The following is a 21,435-nucleotide window of genomic DNA, read 5'->3' as shown; positions in this document are numbered from 1 at the left end:
TTTATAGACTTAACAGTTTCACTTTACGAACGAGTCGTCATATCTCCTTACGAACGCTAATTTTTTTGCAGATATTCAATAAAATGAATGTTATGAGAGTTCGTACAACTAAAATTTATGATACTTTTAGTAAAAATTAATTTGCATAATATTTTTTACGAATGACTGTTGAAGTAGGTGCACGTCTGACTACATATGCATGCTTACTACTGCTGTTTTGTTCTGACAAAAGCGGACATGGCTTTCTGTAGCATTTTTCAAGCATTTTGTCTGCTACCCTTGAATTCTTCACATTTCCACGTATTTATCGCGCTAGTGAGACTAAATGAGAAAGAGAAATAATCTTCGTGGATGCAGTAATAGGATGACTAATTAACCACGTATAAAGCTTATGCGCAGAATAGTTGAGAACGTGGAAAATGAAACGAATTTGTCTCGTTCGTAATGGAGTTTTTTAAGTAACATAATATGCGACAGAAACGATGAGTTAACTTATCCGACGAAATTAAATCGTGGTTATTTGTCGGGTAATATACGTGGATTTGGAACGTTCTGAAATGTGGAAGAATGTATAACGTGACATAAAAGAACGCTGTAAATATGGTAATATATATATATATATAAAATAACATAAATTTCATAATATACTGTACTTTACATTACATTCTTTCGTAGTTAATGAAAATAATTGAAAGAGAACGATTTACAACGTTACTTATTTTAATTTCTAGGGACACGTCTGATTACTTATTGACACGTACTACTTGGAATCTTAAATCTTCCAGCTACGTTTCGTATACGTGCATGGAGACCTTGTATTGGTCAATTATTTTCGTATTTCGATTATCTTCTTAAATTCAGCCGTTTCCAAGATGTTGTCTCATAGGAGATATCATAGAATTAGTTCGCAAACTATCAGAAAACACTGTTTACGCGAGATAATTTCGTGCGACAAATTTCAAGCTCGGCGGGCGAATTTACTGCAGAGAAAACATTGTAATTTTCACGTCGATCCCGTCGTTTACGCCAACTTTCGACGTTCCAACCGTGGAATTAATCGTCGAGCTACATCCGACACGATCGCAACGCCGTTCGTTTCCAAAATCGAGCAATGAAAACGAAACTAACAGAACCGGTGGTGGGGTTGCGTGGAAATCATCCCGAATTGCAACCGCCAATCCTCTCCTCTGTCTTCCGGCGAAGGAGGCGTTAGAATTTTTATTCCCGGCGTGGGCCGGATATAAAGAGCCCAGAGGGCAATGGCGGCCCTTTACGGCTCGTAAACTTGCAGGTGCTCGTGCATTATCGCGGCTCTGTGTGGCCATCATAACTTTCCTCCCTTTTATTCCCGTGTATGCCCCTCTATAAAATATCTAAACGCTCCGGCTAAGTCCGCTTCAGTACGCGGACAATGTCTCTTCCAGTCCGCCTCCACCCCCGAGCTGAAACACCTGGAGACGTCCTGTGAATCTTTCCACGTGGCCTCCTCCCCCCTCCCACATTTCAGGGATCACGATTTGTCGCGGCAGATTCCACCCTAGGCGGGTATCTTCTTGCCTGTTATTGCATTCATATCCGTGGTTTCCTTGAGAGGGTTGTATTTATGTGGAGATTGCCGAGAATGAAAGGTTAGAGGTGGAAGAGACGTGGCTTTTCTCTTCTCTCCTCGCCAAACGTACGTCTCCTTTTTTTCATATACAGTAGTTCGAACAGACCCGAGGATTTCGAATTACATTTTTTCGTTCCTTTTAATATTGTAACAGTCGACTGCGTAGGGTGCGAAACGGAAGAGCGCGAGGCGCTGGATATTTAATTCGCGTATATGGAATTTTTTAGACAGTTTTGCATAATGAAATTTAATCTCGTTTAAACTGCAAAGTGAAACTATAAACGACAGAGGATTATTCGCGGACACGAGCGTGAATATTTCATGTCAGAAGATTTTCTAGCCAGTAGTAGTTTGATTTTAAATTTCTATTTGATGGACCCGCGAAATTCTAGAGTGGACCAGACCGAGTTTCATAATTCTGAACTCTCGTCGAATTAAGGACAGCGATGCGAATAGAAATCGGAGCACGGTACTATTCGCAAATCGAGACGAGCGTGAAGTTTTGCCTCGAGCATCAAGCGATGGTCAATTTCTCCACAAGCACTCGAAAATGAAAGTCATTTACCCTCTTCGTGAATAAAAGAGGGGCGAAAGGCTTCAAGTGTGCGACATCCCCAGGATTTGAACTGGTTTGACCACATCGCGAAACTTACGTTTTTCTATCCCATGGAAATTCTTACCGGCCCATCGGTTCCCTCTTCCGGTCTCCACCCGCGTACCACCTTCGTATCGAATTTACACAACCAGAAAGACCGCCAATGGAAGCTTCTTTCAGCCGAGTTTCAAAGACGCTCTCAAAGAAACTCCCCGTTCTTTTGACGGTCCCGAACTTTCTGCCCCGTGGACCAGTAACATCGAGAGACTCCTCTGCGAAGAGTTCGCCAGAGTGCCCCAGCAATGGAGGAACGATGTACAGGACCTGGCTACGCGAACCGCGAGCTAAAGTGCCCGGGCGCTGCAGACGGCGTCCCTCGAATTTCATTTCTGAACAGGCATCTCCGCTTCGATGTCGTAATTTTCCACACGGTGTCACCTGGTCTACATCTCCCGCGGATCGTTCCGCGGAAAATTCGCCGCCAGAAGTACTCCGCCGCGTAATCGGATTATTCTCGGTTTGCGTTCAACGCGGCTCTCGCAGCTTCGAGCTCTTAACTGCGAACTTTCTTGCTTATCGAGGGGGTGGAAGTTCATCGCGCGTGTTAACGCGGATTGCCTCCGAGCAACGGTGGAATCGGTTCGCGATCGGTTACGATAAATCTCTTTCGTAACTCAATTTTATCTTAGCCGTGGAACTTTTAATCTTGAGAATTTGTTAATTAAATTTCACGAAAATTTATTACCACGTCTGTTATGTGAACCAGAAAATAGTCAAGCTTTTGCGTAACGATGTCGCAATGATTGTAACGGTGTGCAAAATGAAAAGAATCTATTTTTATGGACAATTTCAGATCGCTCGTAACACTTTGGTACCGATTCCTTGTTCCAGGGCGCACCTCGTTAGGTCCGCTGCTGCGCGACGAGAATACCAATGGGAACCTGACCGACGGCGACGACGAGCTGCTGGAATCGTTGGTGAAGACCGCTACGAAGACACCAGCGACGAGGACGACGCCAAGGGAGCGCAAGAGGACCAGACACGCCGATCGTAAGTCTTGTAAGTGTGATCCCCGCACCCTGCACCTTGCCTCCCATCTTCCGCGGCGATCGATCCATCTGTTCTCTCGTAAAAGATCGATCGTTCGATTCACTCGCGTTCGACACGCTTCTGTCGATTATAATTGCGTCTCTGCGTGGCAGGTTTACGGGCCAATTTTCTCGAGGACTCCACAAGGCGTATAATTACAGAATTTTATTGGAAAATATTTCTCTCGCCGATTTTTCTACACGCTCGTTTCTGTAATTATTGCAACATTTTTTTATGGAACACTGTTCTTTACGAGAGCTAGGTTACCCACGTGAATCGTGCGCCAATCGCTGGTCGTTTATTATGTTGACTCTGTCGCTATCGAAGCGTGGAACAATAAGTCCACGTATCAAACCTGTAACCGATCCCCTCGATTTTTATTCTTCGACCCTCTTTCGCGATATCGGTCGATCATACATCAAACGTATCGCGAGATGTAACCTGCTTCCGAATTCCATTTGTATTTCCGAAAATTCGCTCAAGAAACATCACTGGCGGTACGTAAATCACGGTTTGCACGTCGCTCTCGCGTCCCCTCGCGAAACATCGATCGCCATCGCGTCACGTACTCGTCGTTAAGTCCGCGGAGATGCGTCAACCGGCTTTTTAAAATTGTCTACGAGGCTCAATCGAGCAGATGGGGAACGCTCGCCGAGCGGATTGGAAATCTTCCCTCTCGCCCGTGATGGGAATTCATTTTTCATCGCGGAGCCATGAAGGAGCTCGATTTGTTGGCCAGATTGATTGATCGTCCCACGGATTCGCCAAGTGTTATCTTTTTTTTTCACCCCGTCCACGGGATTCGAGTTGTCTCGCGCGTTTTCGGTACGATCGTCCTTTGTCCGTCGATAAATAATAGACGAGCACCGGAAGTGATTCCCGGGTACGCGACCGGCAATTAATCCCGGTGCCGTTTGAAACGCACCAGGCGTGCGTTCGCGGTGGTTGGCGGTTCGTTGATGATTGCTTTCGCGTATCGCGTTCCTCTTCTCCGTCGTCTTCCTCGTCTTTTTTTCGCTCCGCTCATTAAAAGTTTACGTGAAAACGGAATTACAGCCGGTGAATTTATGGACGCGGTGGTAATGGAGACGGGGAATAATTTCTGCGTACGCGTACAGTAAATTATTATTCAGGCGAATGATTAATTTCGCTGAATTTTATTTCTCGTTCTCAAGACACCCGGCGCCCTGTTATAATTGGGAGGAGAAACACGAGGGCTTAAGGTCGCGTTGAAATTAATTAAAAAACATCCCGAAGGCTCGCGGATCCCTCTCGGGATGCAAATGCCTCACACATTTTCATTTACGGCCTTCGGGGGAAATCTCCTCGTTAAAGCTGCTCCTCTCGTTCGTGTTTACACGTCGTGGCGATTTTACAGCACGCGATTATCAACGATTCCCGTACGTCAATTTGTAAATTTATTTCAGCTCGTTCGTTAACGCGTTTCCTGGGTAATAGGAGGAGTATCGATTCGTAGAGGGATTCGTTTACTTGAGAATATCCGCGCCGCGTCTCTCAATCTCTATTATAGATCTCTTTAATTCTGATCAATCATCTTTTCAACTTGACTAATCTTATTAACACGAATTGTGTCGCAGTGGCTAATTTAATTTTCTTTAAGAAAGAAAATCAACCATAGAGGAGACATCCGTTTATTATTATTAACAGTAATGAACGTTAAAAAATGTATTGGATCGTTTCCTATCTTTAGCAAAATCCCGAAATTCATGAATGAACCCATCGTCATATCCACAGTGTTTAATTCCTAAAAGCGTCCGCTGAATCTGGCAGAAATCGACGCGTCGAGATGTAACAACGACGAAATCGAGTCCTCGGAATTATAGCGTCTCAATTATTCGCGTTTTATCCGGCAGCAATAATTCATACGCCGCAAATGGAGTCCTCGTGTACGTTCGTCTGGTCGATCCAGCCTGTAAAGACACGCGGGACGCATCGATCTCTAAGCGGAAGTTCGGAGGCGAAATTCGAAACGCCCGCGATCGAAGAGGACGCGTAACGTCACGAACTTCGATCGTCGTTGAAATCTCTTTCAAGCACCTTATCGGCACTACGATCTTCCTCCATCTTTCCTCTTTACCTCGCACGCAGACGTCTAATCGGGTGTACAAGGTGTCCTTACTTATCTCCTGCCAAATTTTCTCAGCCTATTCCACTTTGGTTGTAATCGCGCGAGCTACTTCTTCTCGCTTCGTTTAATTTGCTACGAGATCGTTCGAAGGAAATTCACTGGGAGGAGGTAAAAGTTACTCGAGGAGGTCGCTCCTCGAAGGGTTCCCGTATAAATCGGCCACTCGCACCGGTAAGAATGGTCTGGGTCGCGACGAAGTTTCACGACCGTGTCATACAGGTCGCGCAAGCTTTCGGAAGTTTTCCAAGCGACATCTGCGATGGTAGTACTTTTTTAAACGGCGTTTCACGAAAACGAGCCACCCTCCAGAGTTGGGCGAGGGTGTAATTTGCATTTTATATTGCGTCCATTCACGGTTTCCGGGGCGTGTGTACAGCACGCGACGCGTCGTCGCGTCATTTTCGAGAACGGACGTGCAAGCGTTTGGGAAAACCGCCGAATTCACTCGACCGAGGCACGTTTGTCGGATTGTCTGTGGGCGAGATGCTTAACAAAATGTATTTTTCTATTCGTCAAAGTTTCACGATCGATCTGATAGGATTACTAAAATTGTTGAACGTACGTACGCGAAGCTGTAATACTTCCGCGAAGGGATACTTATGGGTGGAACGCGTGTGTAATAAGGGTGAATAGCGTGGAAACATTTCATCTGGCGGAGATAACGGGAAATTAAAAATGCTTTTTAGTAATTGTACGTGCAACAGGAGCCAGTTGCGGTGTCCTCAATTTTTATGAAACTTGGCGCGCTTGAACACTCGTAGGTCAGCCTTTTTTTTTAAACATTTCCGCTCGAAGTGTAACGAAAGGGTAGTATCAGTTATTTACGACAGTTTGCGATGAATTTTGTATGCGTTTGCACGTGAAAGTTACAAAATTCACGCGTTACAGCTAGCTTTCGACCATTAATATTCATAGTTGCGTACTCACCGCTTCTATGTATTTTGTATACAAAAATTGCCAGGATTATTCATAAAGTATCACATCGTTTTATTATTTTTGCAAAATAGTCTTCGTGATTGTTCGAGAAATCTACAAAAAATGATATACAATGCTTTCTTCTATTAGTTGGTATGTCTCGATAGTATAGAGTACATTTGTGCGTAAAGGCTGAGGAAATAGAAAGATTTACGAATATTGCCAATTTCTCAAAATTTCCTCGTAAATGTTGTGTTTTCGAGAAAAAAAATTTCTTCAGAAACACGCGTTGTATTTTTCTACACAGAAGTCTTCGCAATGCGTCTGATTAATAAATATCGTGCGCGGTACTTGCGATTTTCTCAGTCGAAAACTTTTATTTTTCGAACAGACCCGTACAAACACTACCAGTATTGCGTAACGAGGTATTTGCTGCGCGCGTACGCGAGGGTGCAAAAAGATCGGAGATAACGATTAAACATTGCACACGTTCCACGTGGGAGTGAAAAAAGCGAGACACTGACGCGGATGGCCGCGCTGGCGTCCGGGAAGAGTTAGCGTCGCGCGTTTCCCGTGAAAAGGATATGCAGGGGGGTGAAAGTAAATAGGCTACGATTTCAATACACCTGACCGTATTCACGCATCGTTGAACGAACGTTGATCATGCGGTTCATAATAAAGTCGAAGCTTTTTTCCCCTGGATTTCTCTGTCCTATGGTCGAACATTTTTGTGCTCTATCTCGGACAAGAACTCGCTTGATAGCATTGTTTGATGTTCGTGGTAAATAAGAATTTTTATTCCCGTGTTGACTCAGAGCGCCGCTGTTTCCAGTTCTATTATACGTCAAAGCTGTTTTCGCTGTTCTGTTTCTAACTGAACTGCCACTGCCAATTATAATGCAATTCGAATGACTTCATAGAGAATGACAGAAACGACAAAGTTGTTTTCAACTTGCGCGGAACAGTAGAAACAACAGCCTATAACGATAGCAGAAAATAAGAGAGACAGAGCTTCGCTTTAAGCAAGGACCACCGCAACAGTATGTAGGTCAGTGTCACCCTGTTAGTCTACATCCCCTAATCGTGCACGGAGGTTCGCAGGACCGTGTCAGAAACTCGAGCCATAATACGCGGGTGGTGCTGCATTAACAGCTGACGCGTTTAATGGTACGCGACTGGGGTAGTAAATAAAGTAAATGACGTAATAAGCCGAAAGGGAGGGAGCGATTGCCCGAAAGGGGATGAGTCGGTCGTCGGGGGAGAGTAACAATTGTCGTTGGGTTAGCATGCGTGGAAGCAATTTGAGAGGCGTGCTTCGCACCCTTCTGCGGTGATCTCTATCCCAGTCACCCTTTCCTTCCCCCATTTCCTCCTCTTTGTCCCAAATTATCGAGTTTAAGGTGGCGTGGCGAGGGGTGTGGCGATGGCTTGATTCTATGTACGCGCGTACACACGTGCACGCGCACACGTACGAGTACGAACGAAGAGCGTTTCTTCTTCGAATCGGTATTACATTATTTTCGATTTTTATCGAACGTTACCGTTGCATCGTTGTTAAAGAATTTCGACGTTGATGGAAACGTGTGCGCGTGGCACTTACGCGCGTACAATGTAAACTGGTGGCGGTTGCTGTCGGGGTTGCCTAGCCTTCTTCCCTTCCCTCTTTTTTTCTGTCTGACAGTGAAGCGATCGCGCACCCGGGAGAACAACACCACGCCGGAAGGGTACCAACCCTGAAGGGCTACCGATCGTGACCGACGCGATGAAGGTTCGCTGGTTTTTCGATTAAGCGCAACTTTTTCTACCTCTGTTTGTTTCTCTCTCTCTCTCTCTCTCTCTACTCTCACGCTCTTTCTCTGTTCGTGTGTGCGTGTCCCTGGCTTTTTTCTATTTTCTCCTCACCGTTTTCTACTGTTTTTGTTTCTGTTCCCGCGTGGAATGCCGTCCTCGCCTCGTTTCTTTCTGTCTGAGCATGCTCCGCTTGTCCCTATCAGCATGTGTCTCATGATGCTCGCGAGGAGGATGCAATATTTTAAAGCTGACGTTTTATCTCTTGATTGGAACGTCTCTTGAGCGAGAGTTGTATTTTGTTTGCAACCATTTGGGCTGGTTTGTTGTTATATCACGATTGTGGATAATCATGTTATTGTGCGTATGTTTTTTTAATAGAATTGTTCGATATGGATATTAATTTACTGTTGCGAGTTGTGTTGGTAGATGAACTGACATTCTACTATTCCTGGCATATGTTGATAGTATAAAAAGTCGATAAAATTTGGAGCAATGAAACGTATCTTTTATCAGTTAGTTGATTTAATAATCGCTTAGAGACCACCAGAAGCTCATGGCTTGCGGTTACTGCGAATTCAATTGAAATTGCATCCATCGGAGTCTCAGATTTGCGTTTCACAGTGAAGAAAGTGCGACGACGCACCAGCGAGGCGGTCGTTCGCTCGATTCAGGTGGAAAAAGCGAGGACGAGCGGCGCTTATACGAATGTCGGGTAAAAAGTTGAAACGCCACCGCGATACCTACGCCTCAGTGACGTAACTTTCTTCGACTTACAAAGGCGGAACGCGGAGGCCAAATGCATTTATCTTGTGCAAACTTCTGCCCTGGCAAGGACGGTACGTGCCTCCGCAATTTCAGCTTAGGGGACGACGATCTTTATCGTTGAAAATTCTCCAACTCGGACCGATTAAAATTTTAACCATGCCAGGGATGTAAATTGCGAGGTACGTTTTAGCCTTCTGTCTTTTTGTTAAGCGAGTTTATACCGACTCCGCGTCGCTTGGATCACGGGCCTGGACCGCTTCATCAACGCGAACTTGCTCCGCTCGGCTCGAAACGCCTTTTCAGGGGCGCCTGCGAATCGGATCCGCGTAGAACTCGCTCGCTGTAATTATGAAATAGCTATTCGAAGATGTAGATATGGAAATTTCGCATCCGAGCAATTAAGTTGATCCGAGCGATACGAATTTATAAATGACAGACGAGCGATACGGTCTTAATTTACAGGATACATATCGATGCGCGCGTAATGAATTCTGATTTTCGAGCGGTTCTTTTTGCTCGCGCCGAGTGATTACACACACTGCACACGATCCTGTCACGCATTCGGATAAAGGGAAAGTGATAAATCAGTGGAATGTTGAATAATTCAAGCGGCGCGCTTGACGAGGACGTTTCCCTGACATTCTATTTGCATGCGCATTAAATGACGTTAAAATTACTTGTCCCTTTGGACCCCTTTGACGACCGAAGTAACCAGCGAAATTTTAAGCAATCGATTAATTCATTTCTCGCATGTATCGCGTTAAAAAGTAATACTCGATTAAATTTCGAAGCGTAATAATCCTTGCGTAGAGCAAAAGCTAGAGATCCATTATGAGATTGCGTCTAATGATTAATCTTTCCCTTTTTTCCATTTGAATACTGGTTCGATAGCAACTGGACGTTTCGATGAATTTTTAATGGAAGCTTTAATCAATCTTCGCGCGACAAGCGGCTCGAGAATTCGCGCGTTCGAGGCGAGAACTTCGAACTTCGCGCCCAGAGATCGCCATTACGGAGAATCATCGACAAAATTGAACGGAACGAACAGTTTCGTTGGTAAACATGCGCGAGTATGCAGCTTCGATGACAGGACTGTTTCCATGCATCAAACGAGCGACGACGAAGCTGTCTCCTCGCAAATTGTCATTGGTGCTCGTGTACACCCTTACGCAACCTGCGCATCGGCCAGTCACTCAACCGCTTCCATTTCACCATATGCGTTCAAACCGATCCCCCTGGTACGCAACCTCGGGAATAATTAACGAGCCGCTCATTCGGTCTTTAGCAGTGATTTATGGAGTAAACGTTTGGCAACTGTTTATGGCGTTCGTCAGCATCACTTTGTGGCTCGATAGACGAAAGAAGTTTCGAAATAATCGTTGGAACGAACAATTGATTCCACGTTCGTCTTCTGCACGCGTTAACTATATCATAGTCGTATCAAATAGCTGACTTGCCTCGATAAACTGGTTTGTTATAGGTAAACAGTGACTTGTTAATCGAGACATTTTTAGATCCCAATAATACGAGTCACTGGTTAATTTATTCTGATACGCTTTAGAATAATTGAAATTACATAAATAAGAGTAAGTTCGTTAAGTACATCCATGTTGCATTTCGTATCGCGAGCGATGGTCTCCAGAAAATCGCGCCGTAGCAAACGATAATAGCGATACGCGTTAACCTTTTTCTCTTCGCGTTTGAAGAATCGTCCGCGCGATTAGACGCGGAGCGAGAGGGGTCCCAGGGAAAATTCCGCTGCTCGCGTGCAACACGACTCGCGCGGTGGGATACTTCTTTATTCGCGGGGAACAATTTTCGTAATTGGCCAAGCTTTTTTCCCGCGCGGAGGATTTCGTGATCTACGAGCATACTGGAAAGCGAGTCGGAGAACCGTCTGATCGACTCTTCCTACGAGAAATCCTGCGAAAACACACATTACCATAGCCACGTGTACAACAATATCGTCCGGTTCGATCGCGATAAATATTAATAAGCGGAGGAAACGGCTTCGCTGTAGATCCGAGATCGCTTTTTGTCGTACAAGCGGTTCGAGGGAAATAACGCCGCTCGGTTTATCGAGGAACGAATCGATTCAGGGTAAACACGGTTTAAACATTATCAATGGCGGAATAACGGCGTTACATTGTGTAACACGGCGCACGTGTCGTGGAACGTACCGTGTTCGTGCAATACCACCGCGATACACCTTGATATACGCGTCCATATAGCTGTCGGTTCCGGTTCCTAATTATTTCGCGAAATAATTCCGCTTGTGCATTACCTAACAGGCGTCACGCTCTAATCTAAGGGAATATATTACGAAGACGGTTGATACGCGCCTGGCACGGTCCTTACGGCCGGTATTTATTACGAAAGGGAATAATGAATCGAAAAGTAGATCGCTTCCGGTGAAACGCGCGCCTCAAAGCGAACCGCGCGTTCGAACCTGATTTCCGCTTCCTGATTAATTTCAGGCCACCCGCTGATCGCTTTCTTAAACTGAAAATTACGTTCCCAACCATCGTTACTTGCGACAGCGGGTGCGTGCTTCAGAGGAAGCTGTAGTTACTCTCTAAAGCTGAACGGAAACTAGAAATAGTTTCACGTGTCGCGTTCGACGGTTATTCTTAATCGATTAACCAGGTTTCGAGGACCACAGTGCAGGGAACGTTGATTCGAACGTGGCTTACAGCCTTTCCTACGCATCTCGTCTTTAAATTACGAGCCAAGTAACACAGTGCACTTGAATGCATTTTAACCAGCCGGCCGTTTCCCCACTTGCTTAACGGGAAGCTCATTATCTCGCTTGCGTATGGGCTCGACTAATTACCTGAATCTCATCAGGCAACAGCGCACGTTCTCAAAGAAGAACGCGCTCGATAATGAAACTCCACGGCAAAGTCACTCTCGCCGAGTCGCATCGCTCGCGAGCCATCGAATTACTATCGATTTACGAGGCGTACGCCCACGCGTCTCCTCCGCCTTCACGTGAACACAGGCACGGCCGCCTCGTGTTCGAAGAAGCATTAGCCAAGTAATTTCGTTGCTATCGATCCACTTTTCCCGTCGCGGTAAATATTTGCTAAGTAGTCGAGATGGAGTGCGACTCGTACGCCGATATACGATAAACAGATATCGACGGTGGCTCGTTAGCTGCTTCTCTTACGACATCCTCGACGTCCACAGGTGTTAAGTTCCATCTGGACACCGTCTCGAGACTGGCGCTCCGTTCAGCGCGCGAGACTCGACTCCGTTCGGTAATTAAAAATGAATATCTCATCGGTATCCGCGTACGCGACTAGCGTGACTCGGTGGTTACAAGGCAAAGGGTTAATAACGTGGTATCGTGTCGATAAATCGAGGCCACCCGGGGTTCTCGTTTACCGTACAGTCGAGGCGCGAGTGATTTACCCAGGCAACATTCAATTGGAAGCCAACGGGGTGCAAAAATCGGCCAATTCGACCAGCAGGAACTCGGCTATTGCGAAAAGAATGAACCCTTGCATCGATACGCAGTAGAATTATTTTTTGAGAGCATCAAATATTGGTATTATTGTTGTACCATGTGAATTAAGTTCTATTTTTGGACACTTTTGCAGGTATGCAGGCCTAGAGGGTTGTTAGCGTGATATAACATTGAGTTTGCAGCTAGTGATTAAAGTTTGATTGCCAAATTTAGTTGGCAACGTGTTATTTCCATTCAGTTAATCAGTTGGAATCAATTTTCTTAATTGAATCTCCCCTTTATCCCCTCCTCCCCATCAGGCTTCCCTAGATTGGTGCCGCTATTGTTTCACGATCTCTCGTTTCTTTATTCCATTAGCTTTCATGTTATTTCACCGCGGTGACGTGGATGGAATCGTTCAAGTTCCGCAAACGAATTTCCGATATCGTGTTTGGAATGCATCGAAGATCGAAAGGGGCGAGAGCAGCCAGTGTTGCTCGATCGAATTCGTTGCAAACGAGTATCGCTGGTTTTTGAATAAAGTCTTGCCTGTTTCGAAAGAACCATTGACGTCGTGTTAAACGAGCAAGTGAAGAGACACTAGTTCTTTCTCTGCGAGTCAACAATGATTAGCCTCACGTTCAACGATTCGATCAGTCGGTCGTTTAGATCGGTTTAATTTTCAGCCTGGCGAAAAATGTTCGTAATTGCGGTGGCGTCGATCGAAATCACGTGTATAAATAAAATAAAGGCGAAAATTTTATCCGCCACACAATTGGACGATTTCATCAGGCGATTTTTATTTAAACGAATATCGAGTTGAGCGCGTACAAAATGTAATAAATTTCTAACGGGCTCCGTGGATAGTCCGCGGTAAATATACGGGGGTTGAGGGAGCTTTTGTGCCGCGCGAAATATCTCGAACGATATTTCGATAATAACGTTCGTCTGTTTCGAGTTTGAAAATTATTCGATCGAAAGGTAGCGAACGGATGCGATAATTTTCCAAATCCATTAACCGCCATTCATAATTATGTATGCAGGCGCGAGTTGTTCATTTATCATGTTAGCTGACGGTCAGCGTCATGTTAATAACAAATGTCGCTCAAACTAACGCGGTGAATCAATTTCCGCTTGATCAATCATTGTCCGAAACGTCTAAACACCGAACGCTGTATTTCTGACCGCGTGTAATATTAAGATACAATTTCAATGTTTCCAGCGTTTCATTAACTTGAGAAACTAGGACGCGATGCAACGATAATTTTGCGATTCCAGTTTTATCTCTCCTTCAAGAGATAAATGTAGGAAGTATGTAAAGGTAGAATTATCGTTTAAATATTTCAGAGGCAACAAGTGTTCCAGATTTGATTTAAAAAGATTGCATTGAGCATAAGAAAAGAAAAGCGTAGGTATTCAGTTAAATCTCGAGAAACCAATATGTTCCAAACTAACAGTGTAAATAATTACGCAAATCGTCCCGCTTTGTTACTTATCTTTTTGATTTGATCGCATGCAAAGCTACTCTGGAATGATTCTCTTTGACTGATTTATGTACCATCTTACTCCATGAATTATACAGATAGACGAGCATTTCGTGTAAAGGACAATTTTCACCAGTCTGCTCTACGTATTTTCAAATGTAGTTTTACAATATCGAGTATTACTCCACATATTAGAACGTTAGAGGGATATAGGAACATTGGGCACTGAGAAATAGGACCATAGGGATCTGAAAGTGTACGCTAAAGGTCCTGGATCGCAGCAATTTCAAGACACAGGGATGATGTTGAAGTACATGAAGACTAGAAATAACGTAATATTAAGGATATTTCAATATCGTAACACTCGATACAGAACTGATTACAGTATCAATCATATAGTATCAATAGTAAAACGAATTTCTTAAAACCAATGAAACTGTCATTACACGAAATGTTCGAACCTTCAAGATTGCCTGCATCTCTCGACTAATCATCGATAACATCGTATCATCTTTTTTGTTCCCTTCTTTTTGGGTTAAACGAAAGCATTCGTTATTTAAAAATCCACAGTGCGTAGAACGCTGAAGAATGGCCTCTCGGAAGAGGAGAAGAAGCACATCGCCGCCTACATCAAGGGCTACTGACTGTGATAAAACTCGAACCCCGTAAACTCGTCCACGAGAAGAGAGGTAGGATAACAGCACGATCATCGAACCTTCGATCGGACGCTGACAACACGGCCAGGACCATTTCGCGATTTCACGGTGGCGCGAGTAACACGCGCGACGGACAGGAAGCCATCGTCCTCCAGGGAATCGCAAACGTACACCAAGGTTTTAAGCTAAAGGAATTATATATACGTATATAATACATATATATATGTTTCGATCGAACTTTCTGTACAGCGACAGAAAGCTACTGTTTCTCTTTTCCTTTCCGTTTTTTTTTGTTCTTTTTTTTTCGATCAAATTCGTCGCCGAAGACGAGACACGAGGCCTTCCATTTTATTTGTCGATCTTACTGCGCACCCTGTCGCTCGTGCTCTTCCCGCGGAATATGAAATCGTGTAAATTATAAAATCCGAAGACCATCGAAGTTACAGATGAAAATTGTGAGTCGAAACTGGATTCTATGTATGTTCTGCTTGAGAGTATGATTATTCAAAATAGGAAGTACTGGTCGCTTTCTGATATGTAAGTAATTTAAGGATCAGAGAGTTGGAAGTGTAATTAGTAGGGTTTAGAAAGAAATTTTTGCTCGATTCATGGACTCATCTAGGATCACAAGCAGATTATTGGAACGAATCTGAGTGGTATATTTAATGTAAATCTTTTTCTAGAAGAACGAATGTCTTTCTGTTACATAGTCCTCGTGGAACATTTGCAGGGTACCTTTAAATAGAAATCTGCGTACAAAATTCGTAAAACGAAGGAGCTTCCTAAGATTTAACCGGAATTTTATGGATTAAACAAATCGAATTTAATCTAATCGAATTAAAACGATGTTCGCAAAAAAGAAATTGTACATAATCTACTTTTGCTAAACAGTTTCGTTAGTCGATACCGTAAAATATCGGATAATCGGGGTTAGCCAATTATCGCGGCGAACCTTCAACCTGTCGGAGGCCACTTTGCGTACGAGCAGTTAGGAACTTGGCGAATCGATGCGCTCAAACGGAATATCCGATTTTAATCAGTCGACCTTCGTCACGCGTGTCAAGTGTAGCGGAAATACTTTACGCGTTCGACATCTCGCGGCACCAAGGAACGAGCGATCATGGCCCAAGCGAGAAGATGGTCAGAGACGATCGACCAGCCGAGTTATTCGCGAAATCCTCTTTCGTACGGTTGTTGCCAGCTTGGAAGCGACTGGGACGCGGTTCCGGGTCAGCGTTTCTCGTCGCGAGTGAATGCTGCAACTTAGAAACTTATATCCTCTCCATCTTTTAGTAGCGTGAAAAAAAGGACGCGGACGAGGGGAGAGGGGCTGTGGAACTTTTCAGATGTATCTTCCTTGGTGACAGTTTCACGGGAATAAATGCTCGTATGCAAAGAGTGGAAGCGTTTCGCGGAGCAATTCGCTCTTGCAACATGCATAGAGCGCGGGGGGGATTATTGAAATTCCCGGGGGCGGAAAGCGCACCCCCCGTGCGGTTTTAGCGGAACGGTTGAAAGTTCGAACGACTTAGGGATCGAAAAATCGGACGATCTTATCGAGACGGGCCTCAAACGACTTCTGATCCGTCGGTGAATAATTTTCCCCGAGTTTCCCTCTTAAGATCTAAGAAAGTCCGCGAGCGATGTTGGGAATGGATTTTACTCGATGGTACGCGGGAGACGATAATCCTCCGTGCGACGTTCTTAAGCGGCGAGGCGAGTAGAAAAGGATTGAGCCGCGGGTTTAAACGCGATCAGTGATTTTTATTTCTATCGATTATGCGTAGGTAGTGAATTTCGAATACCTAGACGAGGTGAACTTGTAAACGGTGTGATTTGTTCGGCGAGAGGAGCAACTTAATTAACTTAATCATCACCTTATTATCGCGCTGCGTGGCGTCGCGCAATTATTGTAAGTTTCTGCGGAAATGATTCTTGAAATAAAATTAAAACCACCAATATAATCGATCGGTTCGTCGGTCATTTCATTCCCAGTTTCCCGTGTTATCGTTCCACTTTATGTGATTCGCAGGGACGGAGAGATTCGTGCGGACGAAGTTTGCGTGGACGAGAAAAAAGGAATACAAAAGAGTAAGTACTACACGTATCGCTTCGTACTGGCTACATCTGGTTAAATTGCGAAACTACTTTGCTAAACTACGCTAGCCTCGGAGGAAGGGACGGGTTCGGGAGGCGTGCGAATAAAACAAGCCGGTATATATAACAAACTGTGCTCGAGACACACGATTTATTAATTAACCTTCGTCCATCTTTAACAACATACAATATAATGTAGTAATAAAAACGTATCAGTTAAAAGTGTAATTATGATAGCGCCGATCATGGGAGAAAAAAGATCGCGTCGTTTTGCGACCGCCATTCATCTCCACCACGCGCATCCTCGAGGTTGTCTCTCCCGCGGTTTTTCCTCCGTCAAGCTCCTTTCTCCGGTCCTTGGATAAACATACGTCTCTCGCGTGAAATTCGTGGCTGAGAATGCCGGTAGAGTTTGTTGATGCTCGTGAAATAGGGGAATGCGTGTCTGTGCACCTTGTCGCGCGTGTGTGTACGTGTATGGATACGATGCGAAGGCGGTTTGGATAAAAAGGAAGAAGCTTCCGAGAGAAGGACAGAACGTTTCGTGTGTGATTCTTAGCACCGTTACGTCGATGCGCTTTAATTAATATGCTAACATCTATACTCGTGTAGAAAAAACACTTTCTCTCTCTCTCTCTCTCACTCTCACATAATCACCTCTTTCTCTCTCTCGTTCTCTCTTCACATGTTTCTATCTATATATTTGTATAATTATAGTACGTAGAACAGCCTCGCTTCGCGCCAGGATTTCGATCGCTCGACCAATTACAGATATCCTTCTCCGAACGTCATCAACGAGTCACACCTCGCGAAGAATCGCGGTCGAGCAGTTGAAACGCGCCCTTGGAAAATGCGTGTCCGACCGGAAACCATGCCTCCTGCTTGTACTCTTTCGCCCCTCAGGCCCGCGTGGTCATCGTTTCGACCGAGAACTTTCTCGCCTCCGTTCCTCTGCAAGTTTCCAACAGACAGTTGTCTGCTGTTTTGTACGTACGGAAACAATTCGTGACGAGCGAGCCCAATTTCACGATTAATCTCCACGATACAACGAGAAACCCGTAACAGAGTCTCCAGGTCGAAGAAGCCTCCGTTCGACGAACGAAGTGTTCCTCCACTTCCGTGCGACGTTCGTCCATCCCTCAGCCAAGCGTTTCGACAGAGTTCCCCTCGCGGATGAAACTCCTCTGACGTTGGCTCAAGTACGTTCGACTGGCCCTGCTGTCGAGGAACAGAAATTCCCCGGCGAAGAAGCGATCCGTTCGCGTGTTCCTAGCCGTTCCTCTCGAGCATCGAGCGACTCGTGAACACCGCCGCGACGGACGCGTTCGAGGAGCGGAGACACGCGCGCGACGACACTGTCCACGAATGTTAACGGCTGGTCGTCGTGTAATCACAACTGCTGGTTGCTGTTCAATGGTCGCGGACCGGACAGGACTCGGAGAGGCGATTCCGCGCGAATGTGAACACGTGGTGGCGCGAGACGCGACGCCGTCGGCGACGCGGTTCTCGAGGACGCGGCGACGCGGCGCGAAGGCTTCAGAGCTCGTCGTGCTTCGGCCCGCTGAACTCGTCGTGGGAGATGAATCCGTTCTTATCCTTGTCCTCGTGCTGGAATATCTCCTCGACGAGCTTGTCGTGGTCGGCCAGCATCTTCTTCACCTCCTCGTTCTCGCCGCCCGCGCCGCTCTGCTCAGCCTCGACCATCTGTTTCCTCAGGTACTCGCTCACCTGCGGGACACGTTCGATCAGTTTCATTGCTTGGGATTTGGGTGATCGTTTGCGGTTTATGACGCGATTGGATTATGGAAACTATCGCGGGATGCTATAATGTATGATATGAATATATGTACAGAGAAAACAATTTGCCAATCGCCAGAAGGATTTGCTCGTTTCAATATCTGCGCGGATAATCAATTGGGTGCTTTATAATAACGCGTTCAACATTTTTTCAAACAGAATAAACACGTAAATATGATACGCGCGCACGGTTTTGTTTGCGCGGAGCTTATTCTTTTTTTATTTTTATTTTTATTTTTTTTTATTTTATTCCGCGTCCAGCCGAAAGGGATGAAAAACGCTCGCGATTATTCGTTTCGAATATACTTGGACCCGATATGTTCGCGGATAAAGGATTAACTGTCGCACAACATTTTAAAATGATTAAAGCGTATCCCTATAAACGTTGGACTAAACGAAAAAAATGGTGGGGGATTAGTCATGCGTGTTTGTCGAGTGTCAAAAAGGGATAGGAGAAAAAATAACGTTATACGAGGCACAATGTTTACACGTTAATCCTTTATACCTGCACGCCAGAGATAAAGCTCGTAGCTAGCAGCGCTGCGATTGGTTTACTCTTTGATCCGTGCAAATTTTATGAGATGAATGAGTATTGTCGGAACGATTTTTCTGTCAAACGGCGCATTTCGAATGGAAAAGGGAAAAGGCGCGGCGCGAAAGGATTTGTTAATCCTCTGTGTCGTTTTGCCAATGACAGAATGGCATTTTCCGGGGACTGAACGAAACGCTGATATTCTATTTCCTCGGCTATCTTTCCTGTCGGTCGCAAACGGAGTCGTTCAACTGACACTGTAATTAATTCGTTGTTTCAGTTAGAAATACATTAATTACGATATATGATGCACTACATATCTGCAAATTTATTTCTATTTACAACGAAAAGTGTGCGTTAGGTGCATTACTCAAACGATATACTTATGTTAGAACCAGCACCACGAACAACCCCTAGAAAAAAAATGAAAGGGATCTTGCCATTGCTCTCACCTCCTCGCGCGACAACTGATTGTCGCGGTCGCTGTCGATCTCTTTGAACACGTTCGCGGATGGTGGTGAGTCGCTGATGTTGATCAGCTCAACGTCGAACAACAATGTAGCACCTGCAATCAGAAACGTACGTCTTTTTAAGAAACCAGCCATATAGAGTTACATTTGAGACTATTCTAAAGTACAAGCATACTACTCGTATTATTTTCTTCTCGTTTTTTCTTCATTTTTCTTCTTTCATTTTAGACGATTGCGTACTTATCACACAAAACGCGAAACGCGTATTTCTCCTAAACAGTCGCCTCGAAACACATCTTTACTACGCTACACTTACAAGTAAACCTAGCTTTATGTTACTCATCGATTTCATTAAAAGTTAGTACAATGGTATAGCAGTTAAAAATATTAGACGTGTATTTTTCTCTATTATTGGCAATGGTGAACATTAAAGGGGTAACATTATCATAGTAATATGAACCCCACTGTTTGAGATGATTTCACCCCTTAAATGTTCCCTGTTGCCAACAAAAAAAAAGAATACCTGTCTAATATTTTCAACCACTCTACAAGTGTACTAAGTTTCAATAAAATGTGGAAGTAATACGAATGTGGGTTTACTTGTTAGAGTCCTTTTCCTAGAACCTATAGAGCGCAGACCTGCTAATAAAATATTTCACGATACTGCACTCGAGTAACAGCGCTCGTTGTCGAACACGTTCCAAGAAGTTTCCACTCAGACTTGCAAACGCCTAGTTGGCAGACTCTAGCATCCGCCTTAAGGATACCGGAGACCCGGTACCAGGATGAAATTCCCATTCGCGATCTCGAATTTCTGGCTGATGCCGTTTAAACGATCCCGAGGAAGAATTAAAACGAAACGGATGGGCGAACGCAGAAACTGTGAATTAAAACCAAACAATCAGGACACGAAATCTCGACGATCGAGAGACTTAGACGGAGAGTGAGATAAGAATAAGCAAAAACAGGAAATTACGAATGAAACAGAGGACGATGGAAAGAAGAAAACATCGAGACGACAGAGTGACAGAGGAAAAGTAAGGAAATTGGGACAGAACGAAGATGAGGAAAACTCGAGTCGAATGGAGGCAACGAGGATGAAGAGATCCCGATAAAAATAAAGGACGGCGAGGACAAGGAGAAATCCGTACGAAATGGAGTATGACGAAGAGCGTGGAAAAAGTGCAGGATAAAACGAGGTTTCGCTCAATCGGTCCTGCTGATTTTCCATTATGTTTCACTGATCCCAAGGAACGGGCGAACCCCGTCGTCCGCATTGATTGGCTGAAACCCAATAAAAATCCAATACGTCTCTGTCAATGATGACGGAAGACGATTGCCGCGGCTTTTCTATTATTTGCTCGTCCGCGATCTATACGGTCCTGTTCGAACGAAAAATCTGTCCTGCCTCTATCGCCCCTTCCACGGTGTGACGTATGACGGACCCTTTGCCCTTGACGTTTACTACCAATCGCGATTCATTTCGTTTTAACGAATAGCTGGTCGGGAATAAACGGCACGAACTCCCTATTGAACGAGGACCGCGTTACAATCATGTGGTGTTACTTGTAAACATCCGTCGTCCCTTTGTTCGCGGTTATACAAGCTTCGTCGTCAAACTTTGATGGCGAGCCAGCGAACCGATCGTTCCTAATCAACACGTTTCAAAATATAGTTAAGTAAACGTGTACAACTCTTAACGAAAGCGAAAAGATCTGATTGAAATCGTGCTGTGTATTAAACGCGGGGTTCCTGTTAACACTGTCGTTAAACTGTTTACGAGACGCGAGAGCACTTTATTAAAAACAGAATTACCCGTTATACGCGACAGGTTGATTGTCGTATCTCAACAAATGGCGTAACCATTACGAAGCTTGTCTTACGAACGTTTCCGTTTACGGAGCTCGTCCGCTGGCGCAACCGTCTAATAAAGGCGATATTAAAAAGGAAACGAGCTCGTTATCACCAACCTGCGCTTAGCTTTCACGCCGACTCGACGTCCAATCAATTCGCCCTAACGATTCTTACGCAACGCAGC

At 44.8% G+C, this 21,435-nt stretch overlaps 3 protein-coding genes across 7 annotated transcripts in view; 1 reads left to right on the top strand and 2 right to left on the bottom strand.

Annotated features, from left to right (window-relative positions):
• Fhos (Formin homology 2 domain containing) overlaps positions 1 to 16,465 on the top strand; it is a 187,527-nt gene extending 171,062 nt beyond the window's left edge. For 3 of the 4 annotated variants that reach the window (XM_076892438.1, XM_076892440.1, XM_076892439.1), the window contains 2 exons: positions 3,096 to 3,263; positions 14,416 to 16,465. In XM_076892438.1, the coding sequence (XP_076748553.1) occupies positions 3,096 to 3,263; positions 14,416 to 14,489 (242 nt within the window). In that variant the 3' untranslated portion in view covers positions 14,490 to 16,465. Of the gene's footprint in view, positions 1 to 3,095; positions 3,264 to 8,038; positions 8,126 to 14,415 lie in introns of all 4 variants that reach the window. The other variant, XM_076892442.1, reaches the window with a different exon arrangement.
• LOC143422093 (RISC-loading complex subunit TARBP2) overlaps positions 1 to 21,435 on the bottom strand; it is a 373,185-nt gene that overhangs the window by 240,648 nt on the left and 111,102 nt on the right. The gene's annotated exons all lie outside the window — the stretch shown is intronic.
• Positions 16,719 to 21,435, bottom strand: part of Fkbp14 (peptidyl-prolyl cis-trans isomerase Fkb14) — a 97,224-nt gene continuing 92,507 nt past the window's right edge. Inside the window, exons 3-4 of one of the 2 annotated variants that reach the window (XM_076892505.1) lie at positions 19,368 to 19,492; positions 16,719 to 18,326 (exon numbers count right to left, since the gene is read on the bottom strand). In XM_076892505.1, the coding sequence (XP_076748620.1) occupies positions 18,135 to 18,326; positions 19,368 to 19,492 (317 nt within the window). In that variant the 3' untranslated portion in view covers positions 16,719 to 18,134. The remainder of the gene's footprint in view (positions 18,327 to 19,367; positions 19,493 to 21,435) is intronic. The other variant, XM_076892506.1, reaches the window with a different exon arrangement.

This window comes from Xylocopa sonorina, chromosome 3 (assembly GCF_050948175.1).
Source record: "Xylocopa sonorina isolate GNS202 chromosome 3, iyXylSono1_principal, whole genome shotgun sequence".
Taxonomy (NCBI): domain Eukaryota; kingdom Metazoa; phylum Arthropoda; class Insecta; order Hymenoptera; family Apidae; genus Xylocopa; species Xylocopa sonorina.
The sequence above is the reverse complement of the archived record's forward strand: the minus strand, read 5'-3'. Positions and strand labels throughout refer to the sequence as shown.